We start from the raw sequence: 19,286 nt of genomic DNA on the forward strand, positions 1-19,286 counted from the left end.
AGTAAAGAGCTTAAGAAACAAACGTACATGCACAGAAGCAGCATGCCAGGCTTCAAGATGAGTGGAAGAGATTTTATTTTTTAGGCCACTTGGCCCGCTGTTGCGTTCAGGGTTCACTGAATGGATGAGAGAACTTCCATGCCCAGTCCCGGCATTTGTGTGGGGGCAGGGCTTTTATTGTGGCCCCGAGCAAGGAGCTTGTGTCTCAGTGTAGGTCAATGCAAAGATAAAATCCAACAAAGCGCTCACAGCTATGCAGTGGAGGCAGGGACTTTTCTCTGTTTTGCTAAATAATTACCTACAATACAGGCATGCATGTTTGTCAAGTGCTACAGCTGCAGTATACACCATGTAGCAGCTAACCTGTAGGGTTTTTTTTTTATCGTTGTTGTTGCATGTTACCAGATTACTCACATGCCCATCAGCTGAACAAAACCCAGTTTTGGAGCTGCTACACTGAGCTGCATCGGACACTGGACAGTAAAGCACACAGGAAAACTGCACAGTGTTTCTAAGTGACCTCAATTTCTCAACCTGCACTTTTCTCCTGTCTGAAAAAACATTATAAATACTCTGGGCTGCAGAGGAACAAGCTGAAGTCTCTTTTAACCAGTAAAGATACGTTAGAGCAATTAAAATAAAAAAAAAAACGGTCTTCCAAGTTTCATATCGCCTAAAAGTTGTTTTTAAATCGCAAAGTTGAATTTCTTTTACAAGTTAGCAAAATGCCTATTACTTTTCTGGAGAAAACCAATGGACTGAGATGTTTTTTTTTTTTTTTTTGCTTGAAAATAGCCACACAAAAAACATTAGATTGTATTTTTATGCTTAAGAATCAACTTTTCTAAATGGGGAATAAAGAAATAAAGCGTGGTTAGTACTGTTGTCCAGTAAGGAAACATCTTCAGTAAGCAAGAGACATGCTGAAAGATAATCTGCTCATGCTAAATTTAAATCAAAGCAAATATATCATTAAGGATCATGCTGTTATCATATTTAGAATTAGTTGGTGCGATCATCCAGTATTAGCTGTGGTCTGTTTTTCGTACTTTACATTTTCCGTAGTTTTTTTCCTGAATCATTTCCATCAACCTAAGAAAAACAATTCAACATCTTTACTTATTGAATAGTTAATTCAGAAATTTTAGCAAGGTTCTGTCAAATACACACCTAGGGGTTCTGTTAAAACTTTATATGCAGTTAATATGTTACCCCCAGCGGATGACTCTCTTGGTGTCCTAATTTGGTTTAAATCCAGATTAGCTTGTCCCAGAGGTTAAAGCTAATAGCTAGCCCAGGAGGAGCAACGTCCATAGCGGACTCGTATCCTCTTAAAACAAGTGCAATCCCCACTAAACCACTGCGGTTTGTGCAAACGCTATTTTATAAACATTTATACTTCAGTCACATTAGCAATGGGGGGTTAGTCACACGGACGCAAATGGTTGGTTCAATGGGAATTGAAGCTTGGTCTGTATTTCCAACAGAGAGATTCTTTTTGATGCACTGCCTCCTACTTATATTTCCAATTTAAAACCATAGACTTGCCAATCAACCGAACCAATCCAAGTTTTAAAGGGGAAGTCCGGTCAACAATGAAAAATCAGGGGATCATTAGCTATACCTAAAATTAATAAGTTTGTGGTTATTTAATGAATTTAGCGTTAATCAATAAGAAAAAAAAAAAATTGTCGTCTGGACCACTGTGTATGGGGGCGGCCATTACTGCCCATATCTGGGCAGTAATGGCCGCCTGACATCACATCCTGTGACGTGGATAAACGGAGAGCTTTTCTTTTTTATGATGTAGAATTTGCCCTAACATTTGTTTACCCAATCAGAGCGGCGGAGGGATACGGCGAACTTGGAAAGAATGCTCACTGTTGTGAAGCCCACTTATTTTATGCGACTTTGGTCTTATTTTTTCTAAAGTCGCTTGTAAATTTCATGAGTTGCGGGGTTGCAGTTTTTTTTGGGGCTTGTTTCTGAAAGTGAAGTCGATTGTTTGGGGTCTAAACTAAGTGACGTTGAAATATCCCTCCGCCTCATAATGCGTTGCAGCTCATCTTGACAGGAGCAGAGAGTAAACTCAGAATGAGTCGATCTGGCCGTATTTTCTGCAGTTCACGGTTGCAATAACTGATGATAACTGCTGAAAGTAGATTAGGTGGTGCAGATCACCATTTAGAGCAGAGATTGGTTCTAAAAATGAGTTTTATACTCATCTTATAACATTGCAGAACCCAACCTATAAACCAAACTTTAATGCTTATTTGTTGTCTTTTTATGTCTCTAAAATGTAAAATTAGTATTAATTTAAATTTAAATCCTTAATACCATGTCTATCTTTGTTTAAGAGGTTAAAAGAAATGTTTTGGCATGAAAACGTGTATTTATTTACAAGGGGACAGATAGGGCATTGGGACTTGCTCTATAGCCGATCCCGCGACCTGACGTCACAAACTGTGAGGAGGCAGTACTGTTCTTCACCAAGATGGCGGCCCTCATAAAAAGACCTTCAAATGAAAAATTACTCTTAATTAAAAAAGCTTATCATTTATTGAACAGTATGTAATAATTGTATATTTGAAGTACTTTCAGCAGTTTGAATTCTGATTTTGACCGCACTTCTCCTTTAAAAGAGCAGTGACATAAACTGCTATGGTGTCTATGCCGACTGTGGTGAGACTGGAGGTATTTTCAGAGGATAGGAGTCTGCTTCTGTCTTCTTGACCCCCCCCCCCCCCCCCCCCCTCATCCCCCTCCCCAGGCAAGCTGTTAACAACTAATCTGGATACTAAAGGAAGCCACAAGGAGAGTAATCCACTGCAGGCCAAATCTGAAAGCCTAACAGAAATGTTGAAGTACCCTTTAATGTGCAATCCGTATTCATTCTTAGCACAAGCTATGATGAGGGGAAGACTTTAGAGCAGCTGCACGGGGGAAAACTCGCCATATATTACCCTCACAGATTGCCGTGTGATTTGCGACATGTCCTCCTGCTCAGCAGTGACTGGATGAGCGGGCTCATAGACTTAGAGCTCAGAGCGTTAACCTTGATTTTTATCTGTTTCTGAGCGATGCAAATTATTTCGCGTAACCTTCCCATTTACAGACTGTTAAAGGCTGTCGCTGCAGTCTGCAAGGCGCACTTCTGCGTAAAAGGTAAATAGCAAAAAGCTGTCATGTGTCTTGCGTATTAACGTGCTCTAAGGGTACCCTCAAAGCTGAAATCAAACCTGCATGCCTTATGTCTGGACAGTGCACCCTCCCCCACTAAAAGGGGGTGGTGGGGGTTAATACTCCCTTACTAATCATTAAAAACAAATGTATCCACTTGAACACAGCTTGACAGTAGCATTAGTCTCCTGACTGGCTAATTGTTAGTCATTCTGTGGTACTCGCTGTTTATTGGAATAAAAAACCTGAAGCTGGACGAATCAGTAAGAGGGGCAGCGCGGATGCGATCTGGATCCTCGGAGGCACTTAGAGCCTTTCTACCGTATATTGAAGATGACAGCGCCAGAGATGATTACTAGCCCCTAAAAGGGAGCTTCAAAAACATTTCTCTGTGGTTTTCTGAGTATATTTCACAAACGATGTTAGAAATACTCAGGACCTCGGCCTCATCTTTTTAGACCCCCATTCTGACGAACAACACGTGAAAACGTTGAAGTTCGCATGATAATATTAACATTACATCTGATAAATAATCACTTATTTCTTTGATAATATTGTAGCTTCAAGTGACATAATGCCATAACTGTAGACTTTTGAGTCATAATGAAATCTTTACATCACTCTGAGCACAAAAACCTGCTACGTATACTCTTAATTAGCAACCATTAAACCACTACCATTTGCTATTATATCTCTATAAACTACTGAATTCTGCCATATACTGAACCAGCTGAAGCATAGTTTTTTTCTTCTGTCCAAACATATTTATTCAATCAGAGATTTTGACTATGTCAAACAGGAGTGAAGAATGATTTTAAGGATCTTATTTAGAACCACAAGAATCTTTTTTGTTTGTCTAAAGGGAAAAATGTGTTGTAAAATAATTGAAATAAATGAATGTTTTATTGCAATAGCATAATCTCGCACTGAGAAATGTAGCAAATTCAACAATAAAACAACAATAAAACCGCCGTTTGTCCACTTCTGCAACATTTTCACTGAGCATAAAAGAGAGCGGGATTGTTCATAATTTCTTTTCGAATAATCTCTCTAGATTATCCGGATTTGTGGATCCGCTTTTTATGCACTCTTCTCTACAGCTCACCCTTTAATGGTTTTCTATAGGATTTAGGTCTGAGGACCGAGATGGCGGTAGAAGAAGGTTGATTTGGTGAAAGGTGAACCGTTTCTGGGTTGATTTTGGACGTTTTTGTTTTTTTGTGTGTGTGTGTGATCATTACCCTTTTGAAGGACCCAGCGGCCCATTTTAAGTTTTCTGGAAGAAGCCAACGAATAGTTAAGGATCCTGGTGTTTCAAAGAGTTTATGACACAATGCGCTCTAACAAAGTTCCAAGAGCCTTTGGAAGGGAAACAGGCCAGAATTGTCACAAAACCTCTACCATATTTAACTATGGGGGCTGTTTGTCATATTAATACATTTGTTTCGTGCTAAACTAGCCTAAAGTGTTTGTTGCGGAACGGCTCTATCTTAACTGCATTTTATCAAAGTACACAGCTTTTTTGAAAGCCCATTAGAGTTAGGAAAACTCTACATGTTTACATTTGTAATAGTAGGACAGGAAAGGCTTTTTTCTGGACTCTCTCCCAGAAAACCAGCTGCCATGTAGATGATCCCTAATTGTTATGGAGACTTAAGTGACCCCAGGATGCCACTCTTTGCTGCTGGTCTTGAACTAAGCTTTGCATATTCTTTCACCTCCCGTATAATCCTCCAGACTGTGTGTTGAGGGCAAGATAAAAACGGCGTCTTCATTCAGCCAAGAGGTCGGTGCCTAAAACAAATGCATCTCTGTGTCCCGCCGTCAGGGAAACTAAAGGTCATAGATCACTAATTCCTAAAAACCCCAAATCAACTTAAAAGGTTAAGTATAAAACGTACAAAAAAAGCTTCAGTTACATTTATTTTCAATGGCTTGTCAGGGGCATCAATAATTGAAGCCGCTGGTGAGTTGGATCTTTTTAATGTTTTCAATTTGAGATGGTCCAACTGCGTTACAAGATGAATTTAATTTAAGGCTTTTCACACATCGTCATCAGGGATTCTAATGAATGCAAGTGCTTTTTACAGTGGGAGTCCGGCTGAGAGTGAGTCTTACCAAGCCTTCGGTGGACTTGATGTTGGCGAGCTGCACCACCTCCAGGTGTGCGGACTGAGACACCATGGGGTCCGAGGACAGCGAAATAATCTGGTCGCACACTTCAGACAGAGTTTTACACTGAGGACAGCAAATGAGGGACGGGCGAGTTCTTAAAAGCTGCTCAAACCCACGGGAGGTGACTTCATGTTCAGTCCGGCAGGGAAAAGAAGTTGGAAACTCACCACATGCAGGATCTTGTTTTCCGTTTCATACACAGAGCAGTCCTAAGGAATGTTTAGAAGAAGGAAGAAACGGTTACCTCAAGAGAATTAGACTAAAATGGAGTTATTGGCCTTTCTGCTGTAGGTGGATATAAGAAGAAATTGAGCAGCTTGGCACCTACACCATAACCCCCCTCCCCAACCAACCCTCCCACACAGGCATGTACAAACACCAAACAAATGAGTCACCAATGCGGAGGCAGGTCTCTCTCTTGCTCTCTGCTAGCCTTCCTCTCTCTCAGTCTTCAGCTCCATCTAATTTGCCGTCTTTAACCCCCCCTCTCCCCCACCCCTCCTTCAATTCTTTTCTATCACCTTCTTTTTCTCAATATAAAGATTATCCTCCACAGAGACCAAGCTAAAAGCCATTAACTACCCCTTCCCTCTTTATTTACCGAATCCCAGACGAGTGTCATCACTCACCATCCGCGAGCGGAAAACCAATACAGTGACATAAAGAACCTAATACAGTGTCTTCAAAAACCATTCACACGCTGGGAACTTTTTCACCCATTATCAAACTACAGCTCCAAACGTCGACGTGTTTTATTGGGATTTATGTTACAAGCACCGACACAAAGCGGTGCATAGAGTGTAAGGAAGTGAGGCTTTCAACATGTCCTACATTTAAAAATTGGAAAAGTGTAATGTACTCATTACGTCATAGAACCACCGTATGTTACAGTTACAGCTGCAGGTCTTCATGGAGAATGCCTCCATTAGCTTTTCCCATTTTTTTGTGCAAAACAGCCACAGCTCAAACAGAGGGGCATCTTTATCGGCATTCTTTTCACATTTAAATCATTTAGTTGTGGTCTATATAAAGTGGAACAGCGATGCTTTGCTATGAATTCCTCCTTATTGTAGCTCCACAAACCCCTCTTTCGATCCTGTTCTGAGGTCTGACTGAGAGCAACTCGTCTTGGTGCTGTCTCTTTAAATGCACACACCCCGCCCCCTCTCCAGGTCGCAGAGCGTTCCACTCCAGCCCATTCGTCCACTTTTGTAGTATGCTACAAAAACATTTTCTTCTATGACTTCCTCGTATGCATCACCTCTAACGACCTTTTGCGTCCACACTCTGCAGCTCCTCCAGAGTTACTGTGGGCCTCTCGGCTGCTTCTCTGATTTATTTAGGTGGTGACCATGCCCTGCTAGGCTTGCAGTTGCGCCTTAGTTTTTCAAATGGTGGACAGAAAATTGCTCTGTCAGATGTTTAAAGCTTGCCATTTTGTTTTATCACCTATCCCTGCCACAAACTTCTCCACAACCTGCTGTGTTTCTTGGTCTTAATGATGCTGTTTGTTCACCAACGCACGCTAACAAACCCCTGGAGGCTTCCACAGAACAGCTGGATTTAAAAAATAATCACAGATGGATCCTGTTCACCAATACGTGACTTCTGGAGGCTTTTGATCGCGCTGTACTTGATTTACAGGTCTCTCAGGGGTAAACAAGTGAATGCCAAACTTTCAGATTTTTATGCATAAAAACTTTGAGGAAAAACATGTATTCTTTGAAATCCACTTTACTATTGTGCACTTAACTGCGTTGGTCTACTCACAAAGGTGAAACAAAAGTTCAAAGGGTGTGAATACTTTTACAAGGCACTGAAACACAATTATTGCTATATTTGAATGAACAGAGATGAATATGTAATCATAATCTCATAATTAAGCTCTGACAGTGCATGTTCCTATATTATCAGTAACTTAATGAGGTTGATGGTACAGAAATAAAGTCTTTAACACTAAATGCAGAACTGTACACTTTGATTCCTTGTTTTTTTAAATGTGTTTTTTTTTTTATCGAGAGTGAAAGTTGTAAATTAGTAGATTCTGTAAATTCTTAATATTCAGCTTTCTTACCTAAATGAACTATACTGAAGTTCTGAAAAAGGCACCTTTATTTAAATTACTATATTGTACAAAATAGATAAGTAAATATGTAAAAAAGGCAGCATAGGCCCTACAGTTTTGTGTCGCTCGAAGAGAAATATGTGGGTCAAACATCATGATGGGATGGTTTATTTACCTGCTGCACGATTGTAGTGAGCTCGAGACACAGCTGGATCACGTTGTTTCTGGTCACGGAGTAGTCCGCCACTGCGGCAAAAGGTGACCTGAAAAAGAAAGAGCACCTGAAAATGAACCATTAGACTGTTCTTCATCACAAACCGAATCACTGCTAATGTGGCGGAGACATGTTAAAGACTCGATGATGTGCACAGCTGTGGGAGAAGCAACGTCCTATCTATCAACATATACGCACAATATGAGCAAATATGTAGAAATTATTCACCTCTTTTGCTTGTTGTGATTTAGACCAAAGCATTTACATATTATTTAAAACTATTTTTTCCCCTGTTTATTTATTTCAGTAATTTTGCCCACAATTACGAATGCAAAAAGGATGTAAACCTCATTCTAAATTCATTTGAACGGGATGAAAGCCACAGATTGTTTCTGTTTTTTAGAACAAAAAAAATACACACACACACACACTAGATCACTTTATTTTTGTACAGTGTCGTCGGCTTTGAAGCCTAAATTTAATCAAACGTAGAGGCAAACGCACAAAGACAAACGGGGCATAAAGTGACATAAAAATAGTTTCTTTCGTGTCAAAATGTCTGCAGAATCAAGGCCTTCCTGTCAGCTGATACGTCATGGATAGAATAGCAAAACATTACATGACTGTTCGGTTGTCAAAATAAAATAACACAAAATATTCAACCCCCTTTGCAAATTCAAAAGTTTTTTCAAAAAGTAGTTCAGGAGTTTGAGATAAACAGATTACACAAAAACAGTTTAAAGCGTAAAATAAAACTAATATAAGGTTTTTCTTCAGATTCAATACTAAATCCTACTTTGCTGCAGTCTCAAAATAACCCCCACCCTTGAACAGAGTTCCTTATGAGAGGCAAACATCACGGTGGTCTCAGACGCACCTGATACAACGAATAAAGACCTTCGTTGGCTGCATTAAGGCCCCGACCCCACAGAGACGAGATTAGATGTATCCGCAAAGGTTTTTTGTTGTTTAGGCCGTGCATCCACATGGATTTTAGGAGACCGCAAACGATCGGTTTTGAAACCGGTTCCCAGACTGGATACGTTTCAAAACCCCAGTTTGGTTTTTCCGTGTGTACATGTGAGCAACATGTTTTCAGAAACGAAGACATCGTAGCTTTGTCTTTCTATGTAACCCACACGTGCCTCACTCTCACAAACAACAACAAAAATGGCGCTGTCCAGTGTTGGGTTCATGCTGAGGCCAATACTGGTTTTGTTATGGCTGTTGGTAGCGTCCTGTTAACGAGGACGCTCTGCATGGCGTGCCCCTGCCAACCGTCATGAAATTGCATAATCTTTGTGTATGATCTTCCGCAATGTTGCTGCGCTTACTCCAGCTGAGTTGTCTGCGCATGCCCGGTGTTTTTTACGTTTTTTTGGCAGAGTCACAGCGCCACCAATGGGCCCGGCATACCTTACTACAGCGCTTTCAGTTGCGCTGCGTCCGCTCGTGCCGAGGCCATTTTTTTCTTAATTGTTTATGAAAATGTATCGTGTTCATCTACGTGTGAACATGAGCCATGTGTGCTTGAGCTCTAACAGCTCAAATAATAATAATAAATAACTGAACAGTTAGCAGTGATGTTTTATTGCTTGTTAGAAATAAGTCAAAAAGGTTAAGTAGAGAGATCATTGCCTTGCAAAAAGGAGAGGAAGGATACCCTGTGGAAAAAAATTGTTTCTCTAAAGCAAAATTCATTAAGTTAGCAAGTTTAAAGCTATTACAATTGCAGCTGGGCAGGAAGAATGGAGGTGGTGAGAAACGCTTGACTGATTGCAACAGACGTGTAGCAAGACATGGTGACTGTAGCCACTACGCTTCCAGTTTCCACACTGAGGCACTTTTTAAACGCTGAACCCCAAGACGTACACCACCCCCGGCACAAAAGAAAAACAAAATTCAGCTGCCATTTGCTAAGAACTATGTAAATAAGCCAAAGGGGCCTTGGGCTGCTGTTCTGTTGCCCGATATGCTAAAACCTTTCAGGCCGGCGGATCAGTGGTGTGTTAGGAGGAGGAAGAATGAAGCAACTCCTGAAAAGAACAGCATGCCTACAGTGAAGCATGGAGACCCCTGGAAACCTGCAGCATCTGGAGGACAAGGTGGATTCAATCAAGCATCAGGAAATGTCGGAAGAAAATATCAAGCTGTCTGTGACAAAGCTGAAGCTTGGACGGTACTGGACCTTCCAACAGGTCAATGATGCAAAATGTATCCTAAAGTCAACCAAGGGTGGCTTTCAGTGGAAGGCCTAAATGATTTTAAATTTGCCATGACAGTTGCAGGACTGGAGCTCTTTTGAAAATGTCAGGTGGAGATTGGAAGAAGGAGGTTGCAGCTCGCAAACCCAAGTACACTCATGACTGGAGGCCTTTCCCCCATGAGCAGCGGGGATGAGAAGCCTCAGGAACGATGCCAAACGCCGGTGTCTGACTATGACTCATGCATGCTACAGGTCATAAATGCAAACAGGTGCTGGGAAGGGTTTAAGAATGCTTGTCCTTGATGAAGGGACCTCAGCAGTCATTAAACAGGCTGATTTGTGTTTGCTTTGGGGAAAACACTTGCAATGTTAATTGTGCTAAACTGTTGAAATTGTTCTCGACAAATGTAGCAAGCAGCCGCTAGCTTGTTCATTTTGCCAGTAAATGTCCTTTGCAAGTGAGGTTGAATAATTTTAGGCACCTGACTGTATTTGTGCTCCCTAAAGTCTGTCTTTTATGCGTGATTATAAACATGCTATCATTAAAAACATCGGTACAACAACTACGTCTCACAATGGATGGACGGACGGATGGATAACTGGATCCAGAACCACCATTTAGCGAATCTCACCTGTCTAGCCATGCAAGCAGACTCTTGGCAGCAGCGATGAGGTCCACCACAGAAGTGAGGAAGTCGTTGGGCAGCTTGTGAGTGGCTCGCCCGTCGTAATGGCCGCTCCGCCGCCGGCCCGTGATGAAGTTCTGCAGGTTTTTCGCCGACGCGCTGAGCTTGTGCGAAAGCGTCTTCAGATTCTCCGTCTCCAGACCGTAATTCTGGAGAGGAGAGAGGAACGCAGGAGATTGTTTAACCGGTGACGCGTTCCAATAAACTCTTCACACACAAAGGAATGAAACTTGTTGTCACTCTGACACGAATCTATGAAAGCCACAGGCAGAGTCGGCCCCCAAGAATGAATCTGCTGAAATGAAATAACGAAACAAAAAAACGTTAGAAGCAAGCTGTGAATGTCTACAGATAGACGAACACTCTTGTTTTTGTACAAATTGCACGTACAGGCCTGTGGAATCTCTCCCGTCAGGGTTTCTTAGGAGGAGAGAGCGCACCAGGAGGGCCGCTAATCATATTTAATACAGGAGAGCCTGACAGACTTAAAACCAAATCCCAGTTACGTAAGAAGCTTTGGAGTCGATGCACCCCAGCCCCACCCGCACCCACCCTCGGCAGGGATGAGAGGAGTTCAGATTCAGATAGCGTCTACGACCTCGGCCCACCAAGTCTGCATCGACTTCTTCCACTGAATCGTCAGATTACTTTTCCACTCAACAGTCGCATTCATTATCTCGCCTATTAATTTGTGTTTTATCGAGAAGAATTAGCAAAAAAAAAAACAAGAATACTAAAATGTATTGATTTCTTTAATCACCGTTTCCATATTCAGTGTTATATCCTTGTACTTTAAAAATGCTATTAATGGTTTTAAATTAGACAAAATGATTCCTGTTTCCAGCAAAAAATATATATTTAAGTTAACATACATATCAGATAGGTAAATTGTTTTGGGTATCCCTGCTCCAAGCGGATTTTGACCTAATTCCTCCCAACAGATCTGCTGTAACTGAGTCAGGTGTGTGGGCTGCTTCACTCACACATGCCTTTTCAGCTCTGCCTATATAGTTTCTCCTTAAAAGTCACTTCCTGACACAGATCTTGCTTTTATAAAGAGTCCAAAAATCTTCCCTATACGGTTGAGGTCAAGGCCACTCAAGAGGCTTGAAGTCAGCCTGTTTCATCCATCCGAAACCTGTTTTGATGCGTGTTTGGGATCATTGGCCTGTTGGAATGCCCAAAGTCCGAGTTTCAAGCATCTGACCCAAACCAGCACCCTCAGCTGAACGAAAACAGAAGTTACCTCCACGGACAAGCTCAATACCTTGTGCTGAGTTTTTTTTCATCGCAAAGACAGGAAATCAGTGTGAATCATGGTAAGGCTTTTGGATCTGAGAAAACTGTTTTAACTGTGAAGCATGGTGGTGGTAACACGCTGCTGAGGGGCTGCTTTGCTGCCATCGGGGCAGGTGCAGTCCACAAAGTGGATTGAATAAGGAAGAAAGAGTCGTAGCTTTAAAAAAAAAAAAAGCTAGATGGTTGATACCTGATCAAGTCTGGGTGTTCCAGCAGGACAAAGACACAAAAATTCAGTCAAAGCCTCCTTAAAGCCCCACGCTCACCCTCTTGAAAATGAGCAGACTTCGCTCCAAAGCCAGAGCCAATGCCTCAAAACCATCCAGTTTTAATGAGGTCAAATATTCAGCCTGAGCTTGTTGATGGCTGCAAAAAGTGCGTGGTTTCTCTGCAACATGGTTATGTGACATTTATCCAAATATCACTAGGGGGTGTATGCACATAATTTACAGCGTTTTCGAGAAAAGCTTCAGTAAATTCAAACAATTTCAGCCAGTTCTTGTCTCCGAAATTCCCCGAAGCTGTCGCTTGTATAATCATTTGACACTAAATCAAATTAATTTCGCATTCAGGCCAATGACGAGTGTGCTGTAAGTTAACATCTGACAGAAACTCTTAAGTGTCTGCAAACTGATTTTCCATTCGGGATCCGTTGGTTGAACTCCAAGCCACAGATTAGCGTTGCCTGTTCCCCTCCTGAGCAAGAAAACAAAACCCTATGCTTTTATTTGTGAGACTGACATAACCCCACCAGTATCATTCAAAAAGTAAGAAAGGACACTCAAGTATTCTCACACTTTAGGGGCTCATTAGCCAAACCAGCAGAGCGGCCGTGCGTCATGCTGACACTAAGTTCAGAAACTACTTCAAAATGAGCCAGTAATGGATGGCACCACTAGTCAGCCCAAAGTTTTGCCTGCTTGAAGAAGACATTTTGTCTAGATTATCAACTTATTATCAAGGACAGTTTTAAACTGGGCCCCAAAGCAGTACTTTACGCATATAGGTCAGATTTCCACACCTAACGTGTCAAACTGAGCTGGTTTAGTCGATTAGGTAATCTTCTAATATCTGCTGTGCTCGGTTTCCTCTGGGGGTACAGATGGACACACAGGAATGGACATTCATTCAGTGATTTCCTCCAACTAAACAAGCCTCTATGGTACAAAGGTATCATAAGACAACACACAATCCTACAACATGCAATAACTTACTTCATCCTGAGCCGTCCCGTTGGAGCTGTGGCAGCACGTTTTGGGCCGTTGTCCTGCCAGAAGGCGAAGCTCTGCACCAGCGACGAATCCTTTGCAGGCTTTAAAAGGATTGCCCCGCCCCTCTTTGTGTCAACTCCGACCAGCTTTCCTATTCCTACCACTTCTCCACAGCATGACGCTGCCACTACCATGTTTCGAGGTAAATGGACTATATATAGTGCTTTTGTAGTCATACTGACCACTTAAAGCACTTTACACTGTAGCCATATTCCCCCAACTGCACTTGCTAACGCACCCAAACACAGATCAGTAGGCAACCTGAGGTTAAAGTGCCTTGCCCAGGGGCACACATTGACAGGCCCCAATAAAGCTACGTTCACACTGCAGGTCTTGAAGCTCAATTCCGATTTTTTTGTGAAATCGGATTTTTTTGCGTGTCCGTTCACACTTCCAAATATATGCGACTTGTATGTGATCTCCTGTGTGAACTGCGTTCATTCGCCTAAGTGTCCCGCATGCGCAGTAGAGGACGCGATGACGTCATACGTGGCAAGCGCGCTCATTGTTTGCGGAAGTAAACATGGATCGTAATGCTGCAGCGTATCTTCTCCAACCGGAGCCAGCACATTACAACGCAATCTTTTTAAGAAGACGGAAAAGGAAGAGAGACAAATTTTAGCGACGTGAGCGGCTTTACTGATACGGACTTCATTCATAATTTTCGAATGAAAAAGGCAACCTTTATGTGCGTCTGAACGGATCTCTTTAGCGCTCTCACGTAAAGACACACCTCTTCAGCCAAAGCGGCGAGTAAACGCGTTGCCGTGTGGCTGTATTGACTTGCAACAGGTGCTTGTTACCGCACAATAATGAACCTCTTTGGCATAGCCAGGTCCACCGTTAGTGACGTTTGTCGAGTATCGGTGACGTACAGGTCGGATTAATGCGACCCGGCCGTACAGACACAGGTCGCATTTGAAAAGATCAGATACGTATCGGATTCAGGACGACATATTCAAGTGGCCTGGGTCGCATTTGAAAAAATCCGATCTGTGTCGTTCAGACTGTCATAAAAAGATCAGATACAGGTCGCATATGGGCAAAAAAATCGGAATTGGGTCACTTCAGGCTGCAGTGTGAACGTAGCCTTAAAGGCCTCAGTACAACCTTCTGATTACAAGACAACTACTCTACCCATTGAGCCACAGTCACCCCAAGGTACATGTACGGATGCGCAGTGTTTTTTTTTCAGGAAGCCCGATAAGTTTAATTTGATCTTCTGCGACCAGGCCAGCTGCTTCCCAAGTTTGCTGCGTCCTTGATACATAAATTGCAACCAGAAAGTAGGACATCGCGTGTCAACAATGGCTTCTTATTGCCACTGCTCCAAAAAAAAGGGCAGATTTGTGAAGTCAGCGGCGAACTGAGCGCTGGATCCCTGCAGCCCCAGCACAGTTTTCATACAATGTGCTCATAGAGGTAGAAATGCTTCGGCAGGATCGTGTGTTCTTTTCCGTCAATCCCCTCAGCAAATAAATAATTTTTTTCTCATTTCTTCGTCCCCTCACATTTACTAGGGCCTTGTAAACTACAGAGGCACACGATATTCATCTGAAAACTCCTTCTGTGACTCAAAGGTAAGTAGTGGGTAGATGTGAAGGAAGCCTTGGACTCACCAGTGCACAGAGTAAGTCCACGGCCTCCAGTATGAGCTCCTGGTGGCCAATCCTGGACACTCCCAGGTCCTCCAGCTCTTGGTGGGTGATGCGTAGCAGCTGGTCTCCCCCTACTTTCTCCTTCTCAAAAGTCTTGATGTACTGCTGCAGGCAGTCGTCCAGGCCTGAGACAACACAACACAATCGCGTCTCATTTTCTGAATTCTTGCAAAATCTGCTTTTTTTTTCCTTTCTTCTTCTTCTTCTTTTTTTTTTTTTTTACATGCTAGCTGGGTTAGGTGCTGCCTCCCATACCGGGATATGTGCCGCAAATCTGTTAGGCGTGTGATCACGGGTCGCGTTCTGCCACATCCTAGTATGATGACAGTCTGTGTGACACGAGAAGTGGGACACATTCGCTCTCCACAACATCATTCGAGCTACATTTTCAGCACTAAGCATAGGGGGGGGAGGAAAAAAGCGTTTAATTTAACAGGGTTACGAGTCGGCGCGCAACTTGTTTTACATGTTTTAGCACTGCAGTAGGTGTGAAATCCTTGTGAAAGAAATACTTGATGAGGTGCAGCAAACTAAAACAGACTGAAAACTTGTTTTGCGCTAATGCTTCGTGCTTTACACGTGAAACGACGTAGGAATGCCTCCGTGTTTGTTCACATAATAAACAGGTTTATGAGGAGCTGCCTCGATTTCTGTCACAGGGAACCTTCAGAAATCATTTCTCAGGCAAGAATAAGAGTCTCTCTGATGCAGAAGTCAAAGCCATTGCATGCTGATGGGACACTGATGAGGCGCTTTACACAAAGACTGCAGTTTTATGACTCACACTGCTAGAAAAATGGGAAATCTACTGCAACCAAATCCACCGGATTTTCTTGAAATGGAGCAAACGCGGTTATTTGATCTGTAAAATAGTTTGAATTCTACCATATGCCTCCTTTTTCTAGTTAAATCTTATTTTTGACAGAGGGAGCTTTTTTTTAAAGGAGGATAGATCAAAACACCTTCACTTAGTTTCCACCTTACGTAAAGCATGACGTCAAGACCCCCCATTTCTCTTGCAGTGATTGGATACATAACTGATTACAGTGCTTTGGGGGGGAAAAAACATATTAAAAAGCAATCAAGTGAATTAGAACCTTTTGTAATTAAATTATATATTTTTCTTTCTTAATTACCCTTCAGAGAAATTGGGTCAGTTTCTTTCTCATAATAACCGATTTTCTTTTCCATTATATAACAATAACATAGAATATTGTGACGCTTATTATCTCTACATTTTTGTCGAAAACGCTGTAAATTATGTGCATACAACCCCTATAATAATCATTACTTAAACTATAGCCAGATTAAATACAGTTCAGGTAATGCAAACAAATAAAATTGAATATAATTACGTTGGTGTTTTGGTGTATTTTAAGGGATAAAGAAATGATCTGTGCACTATACGTTTTATTGTGACTGTACTCCTGTTTTGATCGGCAATCATTGTTCATTTATCTCTACTATAAGAAATATTACTAGCTTATTGTGTTGAGCATAAAAATTAGTCGTTGAAACAAAATGCTGCACACCAGGACACTTGTTTTGGTTGTAAACTTGCACTTGCCACTCACAATATGGTGGCCGCAGACGTCTCAGTTCTACTCGGCAACGGAGCCGGTGCCACATCCGCTACTCTATATCTAGATCAGAGTGTCTGGGGAGGTTTATTTAGTGGCCCGTGACTTCATGTTTCCCTTTGGGGATTACTACGATGCGGCACAGAAGCCACACTCTTCAAAATGGGAGAGACAAGAGAACATGAAACGTCAGGTAAGGAACGACGCTAGGTTGTCGATCATAGGTCTGGCGTTACGAAAATATTACTTTGCCACATCTAGTAGAAATTGAAACGTTTAGAAAAGCTGGAGCTGTGACAGAAAAACAAGCTGCAGAAGAGAAAGCTGCAGAGTTTATCCTGCCACCATGCACTGCGAAGACATATGGGGAATGGTCAGAAACTCCAGGACACCTTTCGTTTTGACATTACGCCACAGCAATAAAATATTAATAAATACTTCCATTCCTTTCACACATCAGAATCAGAATCAGAAATACTTTAATAATCCCAGAGGTAATAATAATACTACTTTATGTGACCATAGTGTCCACTTTCTACCTCGCCAGCTGTCCTTTTTAGCAGTCAAGACAGGGAAGTCAGCTTTTGTGTGGCTCATGCGGCGACTTTCTCTTCTTTTCCCTTTCTTCCCTCGCACCCATGCCACTGCCCCCTCGTCTCATCTCTCTACTGCGGTGAGCTAATCATACACATGGGACTGGGAGCTCAGACTTGATCAAGCATTCATGTCGGGTTCAGCTAAGTGGTGGTGGTGGTGGTGGGGGGGGGGGGGTATAGAGAGCTCAATGCTGAAAGGCTTTACTGATCAGTCTCTTTACCTAGTTAACTCAGACTCAGTATGTCAGCCAATTTTTCTGAGTGTTTTCCAATGAAATAAAATGACAACATTGGTGGGTGGAGGAGGATAATAATGAAAATTATATGTAGCATAAATCAACCTTTGAAGTCTGACTCTCTGCTCCCCTGCCCACTTTAGGTGACCAGCTAGATTTTAGTATGCGGGATTAACAAACACTCGCGCCAGCAGAAACATGGAATCTTTCTAAAAATCGAGTGAGTCTCCAGGAATACCTGCTATACCTGGACATCTGGAACTGTTGTTGTGCCGCTCCGTTTGTGTGAAAGGCGCCTGCAGCTACATTGAACTCTTGCGTATTAGACAAAAGAAGAAATTATGAAGGGCAACGGAGGGGTTTCATTGCAAATAAAGTCCCTTTTATCGCTTCACCTGAGGGTCAAAGTGATGTTTAGGTGATTGATGCTTGGTGGTCGTCACCGTAATCCTAACGGGTTTCAACCAGGTGACGATTCAGGTGAATTCCTGAATGGCCCTGACTTCAACACCAATTGTGTTTATTAGTTTGCCTTATTGTTCATTAGTCTGGCCTTTTTCATTTACTTTAATTAGCCCATCAGTAAGATGGCAGATGCAGACATCCATGCATTGATATTAGACGTGATATGTCTCGCTCTAGTCTAATAAACTGTACAATTTCTGTGTTCATTTATTTTTAGATAAATATGTAAAAAAAAAAAATAAGAAATCTCTTAAAAATCTATTAAACCTCCCTGAAAAGGTCATCTATAGTTGAAAGTGACGTAATTGATTTGATCAGTCCTAGACGCTGACATCCTTTTGAACGTGGCTGGTTAGTCACTACATATTAAACGCAGATATTTTTTCATCTCCTCTTTGGCATTTATTTCACATTTAAATAGGACACCATTCGCTGAGTGCACATAATGGTTTCTGCTCCATCAGGTTTTCCTGCCCGTTCTATGTATGGGTCAGATTATCAAGCACCTAGAGGAGAAATTAAAAGCACAGCGCCGACGTCCCCCCGATCTCCATTACCGATAATCCACTTTTAATAGCGGGGGCTGGAAAAAAAATAAAAAATAAAAAGAGCAATTGGAAACAGCTCTGCGATAATCTGAGTGGTTTTAATCAGTGTCACTGTGTGAGTCAGACAAGTGGGAGCAGGAGGAGCACAAGAGGGGGGAGAAAAAAAAATCAACCTGCAAAAATAAGGGTGGCGTTGACCATAGGCTTGAATTTGTTCCGTAGCACAGAAAAAAACACCATTCTGAGGAACGCTCCGTCTTTCCTGCCGCAAACTGTTCCTGTGGTGTGTTGGGAACAAATTTGGAGACTCTCGTCCTCTTTTAAAGGACGAGAGTGTTTAAACAGCTCCATCCCGGCCGGGAACAAAGAGCCGCGCTCAGACAAAGCTGACGGGACATGGGAGTGGGACTGTGGGAAGGTCACCGGGTGCCCCCCCTTTCCTGGCCTCCTGTGACATCACGGGGCGCGTTAGACATAAAGGAACCTGGGAAAGGCTGAAAGCATCGCTGCCCCAACGTCGGCAGCAGGGCTTCAGGAAGACGCCCCCAACCCCCCCGTCAAGCCGTTTCGTCTTCCTTTCGGTGTCTCTCATAGTCACTTTTGTCCCTCGCTTCACATTACCATTAGGGAGCGCCGGCCACAGTGACGGCCTCTGCTCCACTTGTCAGATACGGGACACAGCGGAACCCAGTGGTCGTTCTTTCTCCCTTTTTCAGCATTCGTTCTTTGAGCCTTTTCGCACATCATCTCAGAGCTCTGCTGAACAGCTACGATCACTGCCTCTTCTGCCTGACTCGGCATCTTTTTTAACGTTTACAGCTCCTATTTCTCTTTAATGAGCCTCCGAACGCATGTTTAAAAGGAGGCATCAGACCCAAGAGGAAGGAGCTGAAGCTTGCCACCGGGCATGGGCTGCTGACCGATATCAAGTTGCTGTGTGCTGGCCAGTCAGCTTGCAGAAAGAATGCCCCCCTCCTCCACCTGTTGCTGCACACTGTCAGTCAGCTGGCTTAAAAAAGGCCATATTCGGCCGGCTGAATGAAGGGTATATATTCTATACTATAGGAAGGGCCCCTCCCCCACATGTTTACTGCACACTGCCAGTCC

General features: G+C 42.6%; 1 protein-coding gene across 6 annotated transcripts in view; it reads right to left on the reverse strand.

The window, feature by feature from the left end:
* LOC105929424 (connector enhancer of kinase suppressor of ras 2) overlaps window positions 1–19,286 on the reverse strand; it is a 50,338-nt gene that overhangs the window by 27,339 nt on the left and 3,713 nt on the right. For 3 of the 6 annotated variants that reach the window (XM_021318837.2, XM_012867212.3, XM_012867211.3), the window contains exons 2-6: window positions 14,716–14,879; window positions 10,473–10,675; window positions 7,596–7,683; window positions 5,523–5,564; window positions 5,299–5,418 (exon numbers count right to left, since the gene is read on the reverse strand). In XM_021318837.2, the coding sequence (XP_021174512.2) occupies window positions 5,299–5,418; window positions 5,523–5,564; window positions 7,596–7,683; window positions 10,473–10,675; window positions 14,716–14,879 (617 nt within the window). Of the gene's footprint in view, window positions 1–5,298; window positions 5,419–5,522; window positions 5,565–7,595; window positions 7,702–10,472; window positions 10,676–14,715; window positions 14,880–19,286 lie in introns of all 6 variants that reach the window. The other 3 variants (XM_021318835.2, XM_012867209.3, XM_012867210.3) reach the window with 1 other exon arrangement.

The sequence above is a fragment of the Fundulus heteroclitus genome, chromosome 11 (assembly GCF_011125445.2).
Source record: "Fundulus heteroclitus isolate FHET01 chromosome 11, MU-UCD_Fhet_4.1, whole genome shotgun sequence".
NCBI classification, from domain to species: domain Eukaryota; kingdom Metazoa; phylum Chordata; class Actinopteri; order Cyprinodontiformes; family Fundulidae; genus Fundulus; species Fundulus heteroclitus.